This window comes from Centruroides vittatus, unplaced genomic scaffold, assembly GCF_030686945.1.
Source record: "Centruroides vittatus isolate TY-2023 unplaced genomic scaffold, ASM3068694v2 contig_602, whole genome shotgun sequence".
In the NCBI taxonomy this organism is placed as follows: domain Eukaryota; kingdom Metazoa; phylum Arthropoda; class Arachnida; order Scorpiones; family Buthidae; genus Centruroides; species Centruroides vittatus.
Genome location: NW_027122368.1, coordinates 222,916 through 243,638, shown reverse-complemented (window position 1 = coordinate 243,638; position 20,723 = coordinate 222,916). Strand labels below are relative to the sequence as shown.

Here is a 20,723-nt window from a genome sequence, read left to right as displayed (position 1 = left end):
TAGAAAAGAACCTAGGACATATTTCAGTAGACGACAAGGAAAAGGAAGCATTATGGTTTGGGCAGCATTTGGATATGGTGGAAAAACTTCAATTGCATTTATTTCTTGACAACAAAACACAGAACTTATCAACAAACTCTTCAACAGTATTTTTAACCTTGTGCAGAACAAATTGCTCAAAGTAACTGGTTATTTCAGCAAGATAATGTCCTGATTCATGTGTTTCACTCAGCTCAAACCTGGTTTACAAAAAATAATGTTAATGTCATGAAGTGGCCAGCTAGAAGCCCAGACCTGAGCCATATTGAAAATTTTTGGAGCATTATATCTAGTCAGGTATATGCCAATTGCAAGCAGTATTAAATCATATATGACCTAAAATCTGAAATTGAAAAATTTTGGAATCGTTTACTAGATGACACCATTAACTGTTTCAGTTTGTTTTTTAATTTTTAAAACAAATTATTGTTTAAAGTTGTTCTAAATAATAAGAATTATTAATTGATGTATTAAAAACAATTATATTAAATAAAAATAACAATATTTATATTTATCGTATATTTCCACAGATAAGACGAGGTATAAATTTTCGTCAAAGTTTTATAGTTTTAGCATATATCTGTCCTATAAGACGATCTCCAAACTATCAATGGCCTATGAATTTAGTTTAGGTCGGCGATCATTATCTGGCTAATAATACTGTATAGCGTATACGGAATTATGTCCTATTTGTAATTTTTTGAACGAACAAATTTTATTTTCTGCCTTACTATTGTTGCAAACATTCGCACTGATTCAGGCATTCACGTAATGACCTTGACTATTCACAAAAACATTGTATGGGTTATTCTATCTTGTGGACAAGCCCTACTCTCTACTAGTAAATAATTACGGTTTGTCTGTTTTTTTATAATGGTTTTAATTTATATAAATTTCAATCTAATTTTTTTGTATCTGTCCTATGAGACGACCCCGGATTTTGGGGGCCCTTTTTTATGATTCAACTATCGTCTTATCTGCAGAAATATATGGTAATTAAATAGAATTTTTCACAAAAATATTAAATTACCTGAACTTTTTGGACAGATCTTAGAGGGGTTCATGTGTTGTATCTCTAATGAGGTCAGACTTAAGGAAGATTTTAATCATTACCAGCATTTACATTTTGTATTAAAAATTAAGCTTTTTGCCATTTTATAATAATTAATTATAGGAAAAGTTTTTTTAATGAAATATAGTAACAGATGGCACTGCATGCAGTTTTAAATGTTGTTGTTAGGAAAGTTAAGTAACTCTCTGCTAGATCTTTTTAAACATTTAATTAAATTATTTTGATTTCAGGAATCTATAACTATTTAGAACAGTATGTACTGTACTTAAATATATTTTTTTTGAATTTTTGAAATTCGTGTACTAAAAATTAAAATATTTTGCTAGTTTTGGAAAGGTGATTTGTCTAATGTAAACAAATTAACCAAGTTAGAAATCTTCCTTTATGTATGTGTTAATAAAAATTTAATTTTGTATAAAACAAAAAAATTGAAATAAATAGAACTGTCGTAATTTTATTTTGAGAATTTCACACTTAAATAAGATATAATGAATTACAACAATCACCTGAAAGATCAGGCTATAATTCGGCTAATGAAATGATTAATATAAAGTAATTTGTCACTAGAGGGAGGTGTTAGGTGCCATCTCTTAACTAAATTAATAATTATAATTTTAATAAATTATTAAATAATTTAGAACCTTCTGGAATAAAAGAACTGACTCAGGGCGGGGCTCGAACCCACAATCTCTGCTTGCCGTGTGGTGCGCTTGCCAGTTGTGCCACACTGTTGGTAATTCATTATATACACATCGGGCTTTGTCTTGTTTATTATATTTGTAAATAAGATATAGTAGTTTAGTGTTATGTAAAAGATAAGTAAATTTAATTATTATAAGCTTATTAAAAAAAAAACCCCCTTCTTACTTGAACCAAATAACCGGAGTAAATTGTTTCTTAGGTGCAAACGTTTTTGAAACCCTTTCGACGCTCTAGGCGCATTAAGAATATGGAACAGAATACGTTCTAAAGAAGCTTTAAAATTTAAAGAACAGCTAGCAACAGATTTGGAATGCCTGAAGAAGAGCCCAGAAGGGGTGTCGAAAACGTTTGCACCTAAGAAACAATTTACTCTGGTTATTTGGTTCAAGTAAGGTTTTTATATATATATATATATATACAACCCGGTGTATTCAGTAGTTGAATATTATAAACTTAATTTTATCTTTACAAATTTTAGTTTAAAATATTTTTAATAGAACAAAAAGTGAATTAGGCTAATTCAGGAGCTTTAAATAACTCCAGTAAATAATTATGGACAGATGGACCAACATTTTCAATCCTTTCCATGGATCTTCAGGTCAAAGGTTTTGAATTGGAATACTTTCCAAATATTGTTAAAATCAATGCATTTCAAATATCATTGCATTTTCAAATATGTACAGTTTAATGCCTCTCACCAAATTTAAAATTATAAATGCATTCAAAAAATGCATTTATAATTTTAAATTTGGTGTGAGGCATGAGTATCACAAAATTAGTCAATAACATGCATGAAATGGCCACAAACTGTAAATAAAATACTAAAAACATTTTCGATGGGATATTCTGTGAAATAATTTTGCTTTAATATTTTTGTTATAATTGCATTTGGTTACAGCTTCTAAAATAATGTCTGCTATGTATAGGACAAATGATTCTCATGTTCGAAATTAATACTCTTCTCCTTCTTTTTGGCTTTATAAATTTCCAGTGCCTCATGAGCCTGATGTTATCAATTTGCCTAATTCGCCTAACAATGGAGGTATTCTGTAGATCGTCTTGCATGTTGTCCGAGGCAATTATGGATGGAAAAGTAATGTGTTTTGTTGACGATATTGTTCCATAAATTGTTTTTGTAGAGAGCAGGTGGTGGAATCAATGTACTGTAAGTCACAGTGGAACTTTGGTCTGTTATTGGAATCCGATATACTCCAGTAAATGGAATTGGTTGGCTGTATGTTTGCCATTGCACAATAAGTTATATATAGTGGGGTTGCGTATGTATACTATTTTGGCATTTTTATAATGTGTCATTTCTTTGTATATGCGATTCATACTTGACCATGATATGGCAAGTATTGTTATTGTGTCTGTTAATGCTCTGCCTCCCTTTTGTGTTATAAACTCTGCTTTTCCCATTCTTATCTGTTTGCCAAATTATGGATGTTTTCTCTGTAACTGTGCTTAGTCACAATTGTAATTCTTTCAATGTGTCTGTATAATCAGGACAGTATAATAGGTGATCTAAATTCTCTTTGTGATCTAAATTCAGCAATTTTATAAGCATAGGGATTTTGAGGTTGCTGGTTTAAATAATGGCAGATGGTCAGGTTTGTAATAAATGTTAGTGCAAATGTTGTCCTCCTGAAATAATACATGTAGATCCAAGAAGTGAAGTTGTGTATTGCTGGACTGGTCCAGTTTGAGACACAGGAAAAGATAAAGGATTATCATTTATGCCTTTTATAAATGCTTCTGTGAAATGCTCGAAACACCCCTTATCAGGCTTCTGACTCTACTGTATTTTAAGGCAAATACAGAAACCTTTGATTTACATTTTTCCTGCACAACTTGTGTGTGACAGTCGTGTACAAGGCTGAATGTGGGCAGATGGAGGAAGGAAAGTTAGAGAGATAGTGGTCTGGAAAGAAGTACTGAACATCATATTTATATTAAACATAACTATATTTATTTGTGATTATAGATGCGATTATACTTGATTATTATACAAAGAAAATATATAAGGAGAATACTACATACAAAAATTCTGAGATCTCTAGCAATTCTAACAATAATCTTCTATCACAATATTCTTATCAAACATACACTATTCCTATTAAATATGTTATTTCTAACTTCAATCTTAACAACTGAACCTGGGGTTAGAGAGAGAGAGTTTACAATTAGTCGGGCATAGATAAATACCTCTAAGTTATATGATGCCTTTAATGATGATAAGATCCTTCAAAGTTGGGATGAATTGCTTCCACTAACAATGAATTTAAAGTTCCATTTTCTCATTAACTGTTGTAATTCTGGTCAATAAGCAAGTGGATGTTGAGTCTCACTCTTGATGGATCTATCTTCCATGACAATAGGGCAATGACCTGAGTTGGACGATCTGTACCATGGTTGTAACAACAGCAACAACGACTGTGATGATCTGAATTGGCAGTGGCGACTGTACAAATTGGAAGCGATGACCTGAATGATGTTTGGTTGGTTTTTTTTTTATATGTTTTTGGTCTGTTTTGACTCATATCACTACCCAAAATGGCAATGTCAGATGAAGCTTTGATTGTCGACCAATCAGACCTTTTCTTCTCTTTTTTCCTGAGAGGTGACTAACTTTCACTGGACAGAGTGCTGTGTGAAAGAAAGTTTGTCTGACTACTTCCTGACTGATTTTTCTTCTACAAGTTCTCTTCTACTAAACGTTAACTATTTAAACAAAATTTAAAAACTGAAGCCTGGGATCTCACACTTCTATATCTGGTTTATTTCTCCAGATGATGTAAATGTCATCCATATATATTTCATAAGTGTGGATGTGAGGAGTGAATTGAGGTAATACTTTTAGTTCCAATGTTAGCATGTTACCACACATTGTTCCTTCCACTGCCTTCCAATCCCCGTCCTTTGTAAATTCAACTATTTTGGCTCTCATACGAAGAGCATTCTTAGTTTCATCCACCCAAGCATTAGTAAATAAAGAGCTGCAAATTATTTCAACTGTGCTGTGTGTAACAGGTTATCTTCCAGCTAAGTTTAATTACCTTGTTAACTGTGTTAGGAGGTCTATATTTCCACAGACATTCCTTTGTAATAAACACGAACGCCACTTTGCACAACTCCCGATTCCTTTTGTGGCTTTTTATCTTTACACATTGCCTGTATCTTTAGAACTTATGACTTTCTTTTACCAATTGTTCCTCAACCAACTTTACATAGATTGTGGTGTAATGACAGGTACAGTGTTACTCTATATGAAAAATTGGGGGTTTATACAATTCTGTTACAGCACTCTTTAACAGGATCTACAACATTGTATATTGGGGCCATAGCCAGAATGTTGCAAGTTTGTATTGGGGAGCATGAAAATGACATCGCAAACAATAGACCTGCAACGGAATTCTCTAAAGGAATATTAGAGCATGGCTATGAGCCCCTTTGGGCTCAAGTTAAGTTAATGAGGCAGTGCTATGAAAAAAAGAACTTTGTTCATTTGGGAAAACCTATATATCCCATCTGCATCACCGTTCATATTCCACAATTGTGGATAGCATTGTTTAAACAAGTCAGCCCATAGGTGCTCTTACAAAATTTTACACTTCAGGATTTATTTTTATTTTTATTTTTATTTATCCCAATAATTTTCATGTAAACCTTACTATTTATGTTTATTTTATATCTTGTTTTAATTATACAAATGTTTGGTATCTTAGCCATGTGCCTGTATACTTTTAAAAAATCCATTTTACATTTTGTTCTATTCTAAAGTTTAAATATTATGTTCAATTATTGCCTGATGACGAATGACTGTAAGTCATTGAAAGTACCAGCAATTTATTTAAAAGTATGTGAATTTTAATGCAGTTTTACTGTTGTTTCTCATCAGTATCATTCCAAGCACGAAGTGTGTGTTATTTCTTCACTTATTAATATGTTCCGTGCTTGTGCATGAGGAACAACATTGAGAAATGTTACTTCCTTACTATTTGTCTTCCATTTTTAAAAAGTAGAATTTTGTTCTTTTTGTATGATGATGCTGCTTGAAGAGGATGATTATATACTGTTGAAAGTACTTGCTTAAATAAATCTTTCCTGTAACTCCGATAGACAGTTATGTTGTTAATTTAGTAAAACTTCTTTAGCAACTCTATGTAAAAAGCTACTTATGGCACCAATACTAGTTACTCATGGCACCAACTGGGCTATGGATATCGAGTTGTCCTTAGTTGGCACCATGAGTAACTTGTATGTTTATATATAAAATTAATGTATTTGGAAGCAAAGGTTGGACAGCAATCCAGGTAGTGTAACTTGGCAATGTGCACTGTAGTGACAGTTGCAGGTTTGAGTCCTGCTCTGGTCCTATTCTTTTCTTCCAGAATTGTCTAAATTATTTAATAAATGTTAATTTAATTATAATTATTAAATTTAATAAGAGATGGGCCTAATGACTACTTTTAGGCACAAATTACTCGGTATTTAATTATTAATAGTAACAGTAATATAACCAGATTTAATCTGGTGATCATTTAGCTTTAATATAAGTATTGGACTTACAGGTGTGTGTGTGTGTGTGTGTGTGTGTGTGTATATATGTTATATACAGTGGGTGATCGGTTAACGAACAAAATCCGTTCCAAAACTTTGTTCACTGTCTGAATTGTTTGTTAATCGATTATCGATTTACCTAAGGTTTTTATGGGAATTTGATTAATTTGTTCTGGAGACTCCAAAAAATAAAAAATACAGTGGTGCCTCGTAAAACATACGCCTCGAATAAAGAACGCTGCAAACAATGGACTTTCCGTTCGGCAGTTACGTGAGGCAAACAACGGACTTTCTGAGAACAAGTGCAAATGATGTTTCCACTCTTTTGCCGTTGCCAATGACAATCTGCTATTTTTAGATGTTTTCCCCTTCTTGGCTTCCCAGAATAGCTTCTTGATGTAGGAATTTTGGGAGCCTTGAAAACAGTTTCTCTTTGGCTGCAGAAGAGTAAGCTGTTTTTTTTTCCTTCTTCACGAATATCCCTGATGGTTGAACTCCTTTGCTGCCTGAAGTACAGAGCTCCCATTGGGATTTGGCTTGCTCCCTTGTTTATTATGTACTGTACATCACCTCAGTGCAGAGTATTTACATTTATTCAAGTGTTGTGCAGATCATGGCTTCTAAAAAAACAGAAAGGTGGTTTCAATTGGAACAAAGCAAGAACTCATCAGGAGGAGTGAAAGTGAGGTAAAACAGTGTGATCTTGTCAAAGAGTTTGGTCTCAGCAAGACCACCATCAACACCATTTTAAGAAAGAAAGACACCATCAAGTCAGCCAAGGTTGCCAAGGGAGTCTCCAAAATCTTCCATGTGAAGCGTAGGTCTTCACTCCATGATGAAATGGAAAGGCTGTTGATGGTTTGGATCAATGACAGGCAGGTGAGAGGTGATATCTCTACCCAAGAAATTATGTGTCAAAAAGCCCTGCCCAGCAACATCAGACATTTTTTATTCACACTATACCTTTGATATTATACTCTCACCTTTCGAAAATAAAAACTGACATAAAACTTAATGAGTGCTCGCATGAGAGTTCTGTGAAAACTATAAATTATTTATCAGAAAGGTAAACAAAAAGCTGGAATTACAAGGGAGAGTTTCAAAGTTCGAAGGAATACTATCACGGTTGACACATGACCTTCTTTTGCCAAACCACCTTTTCAGAGGTGTGTGTAAAAGGGCTTTTAGATTGGTTGTCAAAAGGTCAGCAAGAAAGGGGTTTAAGCAGAAGGTCCAGGTGTGGAAGGACATTTTTTTATTCATCTCGTCTTAGTTGGCACATTTGTTGAGATATCAAGAAGGCACGTGTGTAAGGAAGAAGGAAACCATCTGGAACATTGGAGAAAGGAGAAGGACTAGAATCCAGTTCCATCTGAGGCAGTTGAGAGAACAACAGAGTAAAGAGAATTGGAAAGGAAGTGAAAGCGTCTGAGGTATCGTCCCGAGCAATTATTTTGTCTTTACGTGCTGTAACTGTCGGTTAGACATCCCTGTTCAAGTATGGAATTACTGTGAGTTCAAGGTTCTCATTGAACCTACCTTGTTAATATAAGTTTTGTGTAGACTTTGTTATGCGTTAACATAGGTGGATGGACAGTGATGATACACATGCTATTTGTACTTGGGACATGTGAGTGAAGAAAAGAGCTTTGCAGATAAAATCGTATGAGCCCTCTGTTTGCTGAGCATGTGTTAGTTCTAAATAAATCCATTTCTGTAAGCTGACTTGTTTTTATTTGTAGACTAGCAGACCTAGGTCTAGCTCAAGGGTCACAACTTACTTTTCTGTAATTGTAAAGTTATGTGATATCTATTTTATATATTATTACTTTATAATATGTACTTATTTAATTAATTGATTTTGTTATTCATGTAATTCTATCTACATAAACATATGGTTGGGAAATATCTATTTTCAAAACTTTTGACATCAACATCACACAAAAGTATACTGAATTTTTATTTCGTTATGTATTTTTGATTTAGTTAATAGCGAGGTTCAGGCCATGGTTTTAAACGCAAAAACGTGTACGTCGGACGTTCGGCGCCGCTTTTCTGTAAGCCTAGAAGTTTGATAATGGCATTTAGAATGTCGAACATGATTCCACTGACTTTCCAAACACCATTGTCAAACTTCTAGGCTTACAGGAAAGCTGCGCCGAACGTCCGACGTACACGTTTTTGCATTTAAAACTTCGTCCTCAACCTCGCTAATGTTAAAACCTGATGCAGGTTCCTAAATGTGGCTGAAAATGTTGTGTATTAAAGTGTTGCTGTTGGAAAAAGTGTGAATGGTTTGATTTATTATATATAAGTTTTAGCTTACATATTGGAAGAGTTTACAATGACAAACTGCTATGAACCCTGAAATTTTAAAAAAACTACTAACATATGATTATATTTTGTGAATTGTAATTATAGTTGAAAATGAAAAAATTTTAATATAAACTTTTTCAGATATTATTTTATTAAGCATCTACCGCCACTTACACCCGAAATGAGAGCTCGATGCCCAGCTCTCCCATTAAAAACTCGTAGCAGCCCAGAATTTTCTCTAGTATTAGATTTGGTAAGTTAAAATATATCAAATAATTTTGCAGATATTTGAGTGAATAATTAAATTAATTATGAATAAAGCTTTCAATATGAACTATATTTTCTATAATCAGTATTATCAAGTTGACCTAAATAGAAATAATAATAATAAAGCTATTTTGTAGCTCAGGGGTCAGCAACCTTATTTTGTAAAGAGCCATTTTTAGAATAATATTTACCAAAATAATAATACTTATGGAGCCACAAGTCAGCAACTTGAATTATTACATTTTTGAAATTGAGTCTAAAATGTGTTATTTTTGTTAAAATGGGTTCATTTGTGCTTTTCTTAAAGGTTCTGTGCTGTAATAAAATACACTGCAATTCAATTATTTATTATCAATGCTATAATAGTCGTAATTATAAAAAAGAGTATAATTATTAAAGTAAAAAATAGATGATTTTAAACATTCTTACATATAAATTAACATTTTTGTTTGGTCAAATAGTATGCTGAAATTTAAAATATTTCATATATTTAACTTGTATGAATAACTAAATTAAAATAGAAAACTGCATAAAAAAATAAGAACAATATATGGTTTGTAATGAGAGTTTTCTTACTGAATTTCTCGATAAAGTTTGACAAAATTTGGTGAATGCGATGTTACTTTCATTTTCAAACAAATGGCAGACTCACATTGTTTAGCTGATTTCTTAGTTTATTTTTAATAAAATTCATGTTCTTAAATGTCTGTTGGCTAAAGTATGTTGATCCGAAAATCAATAGAACTCCAAATGCATAAGTTTTTAATTGAATATAAATATCAGGAAAACTGTTCCAAGTATCAAAATCAACTTGATTTGCCTTTTAAGATTTTCTATCTCAGACCGTTGCAGCAAAAGTAGATTTCTCTCTCTAAATTTTCTAATTCACTTTTAAGATTTACAAATTTTGAACTTCACATTTCCTTGATTTTTAAATCTGCTAGTTCTAGTTGAAAAACTGCCTGATCAATATCACTAAAAGGTGAAATATTCAAAATATCACTAAATATGTGCCTTAACAGGGCCATTCGATCCTCCAGGAAATGGGTTTTCTCTAAGCTGAAGGAGCTGATTAAGATTGAAGACTCCTTATTCCGTAGGGATCCTGAACTATTAGTGCAGGAAAATGCCAGATTATTTCCCATCCATGAACGACTATATGCCAACCTACAGAGATGCTACCACAAGAAGCTGCAGTGGATATTAAGATTTCAAATACCCAAGAGTAGACAACACTCAGCATTTCCCTTTGTCATATGGGATAACATACAACCATCTAAGTTTGTCATGGATGTACTGTACTTAAGCATGGTTCAACATTTGCACCTCCACCTCCTAGAGCAGGGACTAGAGACCTCATTCCAGACTTGGAGTTCCTAATAAAGAGCCTGCCTGACACCCAAAAAGAGTACTATAGATGGGTAGCCACGCTAAAAATACAAAAAGCTAATGAGCAACCGGAGGTAGCAGAGTTAAGAAGTAAGCTAAAACATACTAGCGAATGGATGCGACGGAACGAGATCACTCTCACTAGAGCTGGTAAGTCTAGGACATTGGTCCTCATGAAGCGTAGCTCATACCAGCAAGGATTAAAGGAATACATCAGTATTACTCAATGTGAGAGAGAGGATAAAGATTTTGTTGACAAGCTGCAAGCTAACATTAAGTGCTTCACAAACTCTAAGTTAGCCAGACACCTGGCATTGGGCAACATAGAAGTTGATTCCCCAGACACACCTAGGCTTTTCGCCTTTGCCAAGAAGCACAAAATGGGCCAGCAACTACGTCCAATAGTGGATAAAGCCACATGCAAGCTAGAGAAGGCTACCCACCATCTACTATCTCCCCACCTGGAAGCCTACCCTCATATCATTGATAATCCTGTAGACCTCATCCACCTCCTACAGGATCTATGCTCATCACTGCAATTTATTACCATCTTGGACTTCAAATTTCTTTACCTTTCAGTGGAACTCCCTCCAGCCTTTTGCTCCCTTAGGGATTTTTTGCTTACTTTGGTTCAAGATCAGACTCTACACCAACAAATGCTAGAAATGGTCCATCTCATCTGTTACAATTTGATCTTTGCTTTCAATGATACTGTTTACAAGCAGAAAAGAGGAGTGCCCATGGGTAGCCCAGTGTCCGGAGACCTTTGCGAAATGGTCATTAGACAACTGAGCGCAAGGTCCTCCCACCATTTCTCCCAAACATCCTACTTCATAAGAGATACATAGACGACATTTTCATCAAGTGGAAGACGGTGCCAGATTTGTCGTCTTTTGTACAAGTCTTTAATAACAATTCATATGGCTTAACAGTAGGAGTTGAGCAAACTAGCAGCACTGAGGTCCATCTTCTGGACATAAGCATTATAGTGGAAGGGTTTACCATCTGCACATCGGTATACCGCAAACCGTGTGTGTCTTCTACATACATACCTGTGGGTTCATGCGACCCATTCTCATATAAAACTTCAGTGTTGAATGCTCTAGTTAGAAGGGCATTCTCCCATTCGTCCACTGTGCAAGTCCTAACCACCGAGTTAGCTCACATTAAGAGGATAGCAACCAACACAGGTACCCTAATCTAATGCACTGTTTAATTGAGTGACATCACCACTACAATGCACACCCACCATGAATGCAAGGGCCAGCATCAATCCTAACAGCTCTAACACGTGTCCCAATCACATTTAACCCATATATTAAGGCGGTATACAAGGAGATTGCCAACAAACATCATATGCAGATAGCATACAGGAGGTTTCCGGCGATCTTTGACATCCTTCGAAATGGAAAAGACTCTCCAGATTGTAACAGACTTCCCGGTGTCTACTCCATCCTGCTTAAAGACAACAGATGGGACAAGGACCTGATATATATTGGTTCCACCAAACGTTCTTTAAGTACTGAAATAAGAGAACACCGAGCGGACCTTCAGCATGGGCGACTCACTACTGCCCTTGCCATGTATTCATCAGATCCGGACATCAAGGCAGAATTTAACAAGGCTGAGATCCTCATCAGTACACCCTACCAGGAGCATCTTAAATGGCTGGAAACCATAGTCATTCACAGAGCTAGCTACAGGACCACCTGCGTCAACTGGAAGGAGGAGCTTAATCTATTGGTAACCTGACAGGTTCTCATAGACACCGTCCCTTAATTACTACCATCCACACATGAACGTGCATGCCTTTCGCAACGGATTTTGTAAAACAGGTGTTCGATTTGTTTTTTTGAATATTCACGTTCCATTTTGAAACATTCCATTGGATTTCACCTGAAGAAGAAACTGTTCAAAAGTTCAAAAGCATTTGTGAAGTCTATATTTTTACGAAGCACATCCAGTAACAGGTTCCAGAAGTGCTGATTTCAACCTGGTGTTTAGGCGATGTTGAACTTTGAAATATTCAAATTGGTAGAATTGATTTTGAGTGGTCTTGATAAAAGCGATACGGTTTCAATGATTAAAAACAATGGGATCGGTATAATTAATAAAATACTAAAAATAAAAATATTTTTAGTTTAAAAACAAGAAAAAACACTCTGACTTCGAGGAACAATACAAGTTAAACAGATAAACAAATGATGAAAAAACCTAAACTTTCATTATTACCAGCATTTTTATTCTGTTTTTTCTACAATTGCTATACTCCAAATGCATTTCGCTTCACAAGTAAGCCTCATCAGTGGATACATCAGACTAGCAACCGCTGCTCCTGTTTTATGTCAAGTAAACTTTTTCCAGCATGCATCAATGTTCATCCCGGTATTTAAATTTATAACATTTGCATGTGTGATGATGCAAAAATGTTCAATAATTCTTCTTTCAATACAATTTTCTATTTTATATAATATTTTAACATTTTTCTTATTTATATTACAATCAAATTCGTTACAATGCAAGAACCACGCCGATTCCTTCCTTCTTAATCTGACAGCTGCTTCATGTTCTTTTATCCTCAATTCCAGTTTTCTTCCAGTTTCCCCGATGTAATAACTTGGATTTGGGCGGGTACATGATAATCTGTAGACGACACCTGCAGTTTTAAATTGATCCCTAGGTATATTTGTAACTTCATTATTTAAGATGCTAATCATGTTTGACATCTTGTTTTTTTGGTTTGCAACTATACATGTAGAAAATTCTTTAAAAATTGGTTTATATTTTTCGAATAAATTAATCACTTAAGGAAATTTAACATAAAAAATATTTCTTATTTCATTTTTACCATTAAATCTATAATTCAAATAAGAGTTATACCACTTATGGAGAATATACTTAGGATAATCATTTAACAGAAATTTTTTAAAAAGTTGTCTTATTTCTATTATCTATATTTTCCTGTAAAGTTGTTCTATTTATAATCTTGTTTAATTCCATGATAAATACATTCTTTTTAGTCTCTAAGGGACAATAAGATTTGTAATTAATAATTTTTTTAATATTACATGGTTTTTCGTACTTACGAAATAAAACCCTTGTTTCTTCTCTCTTTATAATGATATCTAAAAAATTCATTTCTGGTTGTAGTGCTTCTTTGCTTGTAAATTTTAAGGTTTCTTGTTCTTTTATAAATTCTTTAAATCTCTCACCAAATTCCGATTTCATATTTATCATTATTTGCGTGAAATATATTAAATTATTGAAATATGATTCTGTTGCTATTTCTTTAATCTAGGAAAATGTAGCATTGTTCCTTTCTCTAAGTCTGCAGTAAACAAACATAATTTTTGTTCAAAAGATCTTTTTGGTTTAAAAAAATTATTTTATTTCTTCAATGCAAGCAGCAAATTGCATTAACAATGCTTTATTGGAAAGCCACCTTACTTTGTTGTGTAAAAGATCAGAATATTGGCTGTTAACTTCACTAAGAAGTTCACAAAATTGCTGACGATATAGTGGTCTTGCCATTATTTTGTTTACAATTTGTACAACTGGGTCCATAACTAATTTTATTTGCTTCAGAAAGGTTTGTGAACAATTGCCTCTTGAGGGGTTATGCAGTGAAACAAAGAAACGTCATGCAAATTTTGTTTTTTTAAACGCAGAAACAAAACCTTTCTTTTCACCTTTCATACTTGGTGCTCTATCAGTTACAATTGAAACTATTTTATTAATATCAATATTTTTACTTTTCAAACAATTGGTAACAGCAGATTTTATATCCTCACCTCAAGTTTGTCATGTAAGTGGCAGTATATCATGTAACTCTTCCCGAGGTCCGACAGAGTCAACATATCTATAAATAAGTACAACCTGTGCAGTATCATTTACATTGCAAGATTCATCACAGGCAATAGAAAATCCTGGTGTTGAATTTAAATCTGTAACCTTGCTAACTAGTTACATCTTCTGCCATACGAACAGTTCTGTCTCTTACAGTATTAGCAGAAAATGACATATCTTTTACGTTAGCAATTATTTCTGTTTTATTTTTAAAATCTGAAAAAAAGTATTCATACATTTTAATAAAACAATCTTTCATAAAATCGCCATCTTAAATGATTTACTCTGTTTCACTAATTCTAAAGTGGCAACAAAACTGGCAATGGTTGTATTATTATTTGATTTTATCCAATTTGAAAATGTTCCTTTACTTAAGTTCATTTTACGTTGAAGTTCTTCTACTGCCTTTCTTCTCTCTTCTCTCTCTTGATAAGTGTTTGCAAATGCTTCATGTTTTTTTTAAAAAATGCCTTTGTACATTCGATTTTTTGTTATTAGAAAACTTTACTTGACATATTAAACACACTGGAAATCTTGTTAAATTTGCAACAACTGCATAGGGTTCAGTCTATTCATTTCTAAATTTTCGATTTTCTTCTTCTACTTTTCTCTTTTTCCAGCCATATTAAATGTTACCCTCAATACTAGGAAAAACTTTTATTCAATATTTTTCTTTTGCACACTATAATATTTAATGAACTAAACACGAGTAAATAAGAACAGTATAAATATGCCAAGAGGACATGATTATTCATGTCACCATTTTTAAATTAAATCAGGCAGCAGAAACTGCATGGAGTATTGGTGATGATTCATTTCTCCGATTTTTAAATTTGCCTTACAGTCACAAGATGTCTCCACAGGTTATATTTTTAGACGAAACCATGAGGGCCATGGACGAAACTGCCCAAAGATGCTCACAAAATATTACCCATCCACTGCCATCTGCTGAAGTGCTAAATTCTATTTTTGGTAGGTTAGTTTGGTGTGTTTTTTCTCAGGGTGATATTCAGTTATTATTATCATTATTATTATTAAGTTTAGTTCTTATTTTGATAGTGAAATTATAAGTGATTAGTGGAATTAAAAAGTCTTTAAAAAATATTAGTGGAGTTTACAAATTATCTTTTTATTTTACTTAAATTTAAAATTTTATTCTGTTATATGTGTATTATCTACGAACTTAAAAAGAGCCTCAATTATGCATTAAAAGAACCACACATGGCTCCAGAACTGCAGGTTGCTGACCCCTGTAATGTAGCTGTTTAATAATACTTCTAGATATTTAAAGTTATTTCAGCAACAGAAAATTTCACATTTTAATGCAGCTCCAGCAACATAAATTTAAGTTAAAAATGTTTTTATGTATTAATTTGTTAGATCTTTCTCAGTTATCAAATACATATGGATAAAGAACGAGAATATATGAATATAGAACAAATAAATTTAAAAATAAAGAAAAAACAATATATTTAAATCTTGGTTGCTTGTTGTTCTCTTTACGTATTTTCTTAGTGTAAGGTTGCCGTTGAGAACAAATTGCACAGGAAAAAGATCAGTTTATTGATAAGAAAGGATATGCATTTTGGGCTTAATGCCCTCTCTTCAGTCCTATTATAACCAAATATTAAACCAAATTTATTGCACCTTTCAATTAAATAACTACCCAAACAGAATTATCAAAAAATGGCTACACAACCACTCGTCAGGTCAACCCAAACCAAATACACAAATAATTTACAAAAAATTAGATTATACCCCCTACTATTTTTGAAAAAATCCAAAGAATACTAACACTATATAATATCATTTTAGCACCCACACTAAACAATAAAATCAAAAATTTCTTAAAAATCAAAGAACAAACTAATAGTAATACTGATGTTTTATTAAATAATAATCTTGTCTACAGCTTTGCTCGTATGTGTCATCCAAAGTACTATTACATAGGTGAAACTAGCAGAGTGTTAAAAACCCATATAAATGAGCATATAAGAGCAGTGAAGTATGATTACACCAACTCAGTGAGATCTTACTCAACAGCATCAAAATTCTTAAAAAAGAAAAACATATTATTAAAATAAAATTTTATGAGCACATTGAAATTATTAAAACAAATGAAATACACAGAATGAACCTAAATACAGGTGCAGTCGTCAATGACATCTGGCAACCATTCCTCACTAAGTAGCAAAGCCCATTAAGATGTACTACCTCCTTCCCTCTTTTGTATCCCACTGTGTAGGTTATCATACCAAACATTCAGTGAACGATACAGGGAATACTCATATCTTTTTAACCTCTTTTATCTGCTCTATGTTTTTTGTACTGTACATTTTATCGGAATTATTTCACACCCTACAAGTATTCCCTTATTAATTTTATAAAAATTCTGTCTCTTAATTATGTACTTAATTTTATATTTATGTTTACTCCCTTTTTATTCTAGCACATATTGTTATACTGTTAAAATGTGTACAAGGGTGGAGCTAAATTCTTTTAGCTCCACCCTTTTCTCCCTTTTTTCCACCTATGTCTTCTCATGAGTCGTGTTGTCCTAACTCACTATAATCTCAGGTAATTATGTTTTATTGTATAAACCTTTGTACACGTATCCTAAATATTTCAACACAATTGGTAAATCTGTAACTCTGTAATAATTTTTTCTGATAAATCTGTTATAATAGGACTGAAGAGGAGCATTAAGCCCAAAATGCATATCCTTTCCTATCAATAAACCGACTTTTTTCCACTAAGAGTGTTCCTGTGTGATTTGTTCTCAACGGCAACCTTATGCTAACAAAATACAAATAAATATATTTAAAATTTAAATCTAAGCCAAAATTAAAAGTAAAAATAATGAATAACAACATAAGCCTGGTTTATAAATGCAGTCCTATGATGTTTAAGATTTCATGGAACAACAAGAAGCATTATTACTTTGATGATTCCTCTGGAATTTATTCTTTTCTAAATGAAGACTTTCACTTCAACAGAAAAATGGCATATATAGGTGCTACCAGGCACAACTTGCTTCACAGGATTAATGAATACCAGTACACAGTCAATAAGAAAGTGGACAATACAGCTCTAAGATTGTACAAGTTGTTGTTCATGCATGTTAAAAAAAAGCTGAATTTTACCCTTAAGCTGGATCAAATAAGTAACTGTAACGCTCATTTCTTAGATGTCAGCATGCATCTCAATAGGGGCCGGGTGGAAATGAGCATTTATTACAAACTGGACTAAGTACCACTATTCATCCCAGCAAACTTGTCAGACTCCTTTTCGTATAAAATTGCCACATTCTGTGCCCTAACTAGATGGGCCTTCACTCATCACACTAATAGGCAAGACACTCTGCTGGAGCTACAAAGTATAGAAGATATAGCGGTTGAACATGGCTACAGAAGAGACATGATACATAGTACAGCCTGCGTCTACGCCAACCAATTTGCCTCACACAACATTTCCAACACCCAGTCTACTTCTAATAGAGGCCAACAATGCATCACAGGCTCCAGGTGCACCATAGTTCAGTTCAATCAACGTTTGAACTTCTTATGCAAAGATATTGCAGGCCAGAATGGTACAGAAATCACGTACAGGAGATCCACTACAATATACAAGCTGCTACGCAATGCAAAAGATAAAATGGATCAAAGCAGAGCCCCAGGAGTGTACTCTATTCCTCTTAGGGATGATAGATTCCAAAGGGACTTAGTATATATTGGCTCAACCATACGATCAATACTGTAAAAGGGTATGTAAACATCAATACGACCTTGCAAACAACAGGCATACCATCGCCTTATCCACATATGCCACTGAGCCGGAAGTACATGCGTACCTCCAGAACACCAGATTAATTAAGCAGGCCTTTCAAACAGACCATATTCGTAACCTGGATGCTTTGGAAATACAGTGGGTGATCGGTTAACGAACAAATCGGATAACAAACACTTTCGCAAAAGATTTTTATGATCGGACAATGAACACATGTTTGGATAACGAACACTTTGCTGAACAAACATAAAAAGAAGCAATGGAAATAGCAAATACCAATTGATTTTCCCTTGTCTTCAGGTAACAATTCAAAACTATTCAGAGTGGGAAAATTTAAAGTTCGAACATTGATGCTTAATCAGATGGTATTCTTTGAACTTTGAAATACTCCCTTGTAATTCCAGCCTTTTATTTTTCTGACAGAAACAATTCTTTTATATTATTCACGAGACTGTTGGGCAGGCACTCATTAAGTTTTGCGTCGGTTTTTATTTTCAAAAGGTGAGAGTATAATAGCAAAGGTAGAGAATGGGCAGAAGATGTCTGATGTTGCTGGGCAGTATGGCTTGAACAAATCTACAATAGGGTGCAGTTCAATCTTATCTAAGAAAGATACAGTAAAATCAAGAAGACTTAAGCAGGCAAAGGAGTAACAAAAATCACATCTGAGAAATAAAGAACATTAAAGAACTCATAATGGAACCTTAAACGGATCTGACGACATAAGAACGCCGAGAACTCTTGAATGAAGAACACCAAGAAACTTGGCGAGATATGTTTTCTTCCGAAAAAGAGGATTAATGCCGATATCTGCTATTAATTAAAGATCTTTTGAAGAAATGGGGAATGTCAGATCAATGGCATACAAACCAGGTTGATGTTAATAGGCTTGGGGAACTCTACAATTACATGTGCTATTAATTACTTCTGAAAATCCTGAAGAAGAGAGAAAAGCAATCAATATTAGACAGATTCTTTAACCCCACAAAAAAAAAAAAAACATGACTAATAAAAATGCAAGACTGTGCATATATGTATTTTTATTATTACATATAAATAAACATAGTAAGAAAGTATATATCTTTTATTTTTTTGGATCTCCAGAACGAATTAATAAATTCTCATAAAAACCTATGGTAAATTGATAATCGGTTAACAAACAATTCGGATAGCAAACAAAGTCTTGGAACGGATTATGTTTGTTAACTGATCACCCACTGTATATAAAGCCAACTTGAAAGACAACCGTATTAACTTTAAAGACTGAGAGATGGTGGCACATGCATGGAAGTACTTGTACAAAAAAATTTGAACAAAAAGTCAATCAGCTGTATGAATTTGAGATATTCAAAATTTAAAGTCAAACATCATCATTCTAACGTTCCAATTTTGGAAGTCAGTTTAGTTAAAAACCTGAGGCAGACCTTGGTGAAGGTTGAAAACGTTCCAAATTTGCATTAAAGTTTGGTTACTGGTTAAAAAAGGTTTTTTTTGTTTGTGTTTGTTTATTTACTCACTCCAGTAATTTCGAGAAGACTGTTAAATGTATTTGTTCTGTTTTATTCAAAATTTGGTTGATCTATCTATATCTGTTATGTATTTGACAACTGAGGGAGGCCCATCAAATTAGATTGAAAATGGCTTAGTTTATTAAAGTTATGTTGCTGGAGTTGCTTTAAAGTGTGAAGTTTTTAGTTTTTGTGGCATTTACTCCAGTTTAACAATAATTTATTTATTTTATTTATTTAAATAACCGAAAATTAATTTCTGTAAAAGTCCAGAAAGTTAAAATCTTGAGAAAATTTTATAAAATATAACTATTAGTATATTTCAATTTTTTCAATTTTTATATATAGTATGAGGGTTAATTGATAAATAGTGACAACTATTTATGTGAAGATCTACAAAATGCTTTTGAATGATGAAATATTTATACTACTACTCATTATACAGGATGTTATCATTGAGATTGATACATTTTGAAAGGTTATAACTAAAATTAGGTAAGAACTACAATAAAACTAAGGTATGCAATTTGAAGACAAATTCACAAAGATTTGTTGCAAAAATTTGTAGTCGTACCTTTATTCCTTTTTACACAAAATTTTAAAATTCCACATGTGCTCCTTCTGTTTTATGGAGAATATCTAAATAAATAATAAATTTCCTGCTGTGTGTTCTGCAACATCTGTGACATAACACTGTCTGGTATGCATAAATGAACTTCATTGAGGTTATTGATTTTGGTGTCAGCATAAATCCTGTCCTTTACACATTCCCAGAGGAGGAAGTCTTAAGGTGTAATGTTGGGATCATGGGGACATAGAGTGCAAATTAATTTTATTATGCACCTCAATTAATTCTAATTAATTCTTGAGAAAACTTACGCAATTGTTCTTCTTCATGAAATGTGTTTAATGCATTTATTTTTATGCACTGAATTTGTGCTGCATTTTAAAATGTGTCGTTCTCACTTCAGACACCCTGTACTATTGTTAAGTTTGCGCAAAATTAATATTCACCACAAAGGCAGACAGGATACGGTAAAAATAATAATTTGATACATTTTTACAAGTAAACAATTTCACATAGTTTTATTTGTACAGATTTTTAATTGGGGATTCCAACATCACAGCACAATACAATAGTATACTAAATTACAGGTAGAACAATAGTTCGTTGTATCCAAAGCACATGTACGGTACAGATCCCGATCACGACAATATGAAACCCGAAACCTTAAAAC

The 20,723-nt window shown here is 33.2% G+C and overlaps 1 protein-coding gene across 2 annotated transcripts in view; it reads left to right on the top strand.

Annotated features, from left to right (window-relative positions):
* The window catches only part of LOC136979295 (CTD small phosphatase-like protein 2), a 90,389-nt gene that overhangs the window by 30,921 nt on the left and 38,745 nt on the right, over positions 1-20,723 (top strand). For both annotated transcript variants that reach the window (XM_067275237.1, XM_067275238.1), the window contains exon 7: positions 8,831-8,942. In XM_067275237.1, coding sequence (XP_067131338.1) covers positions 8,831-8,942 — 112 coding nt within the window. The remainder of the gene's footprint in view (positions 1-8,830; positions 8,943-20,723) is intronic.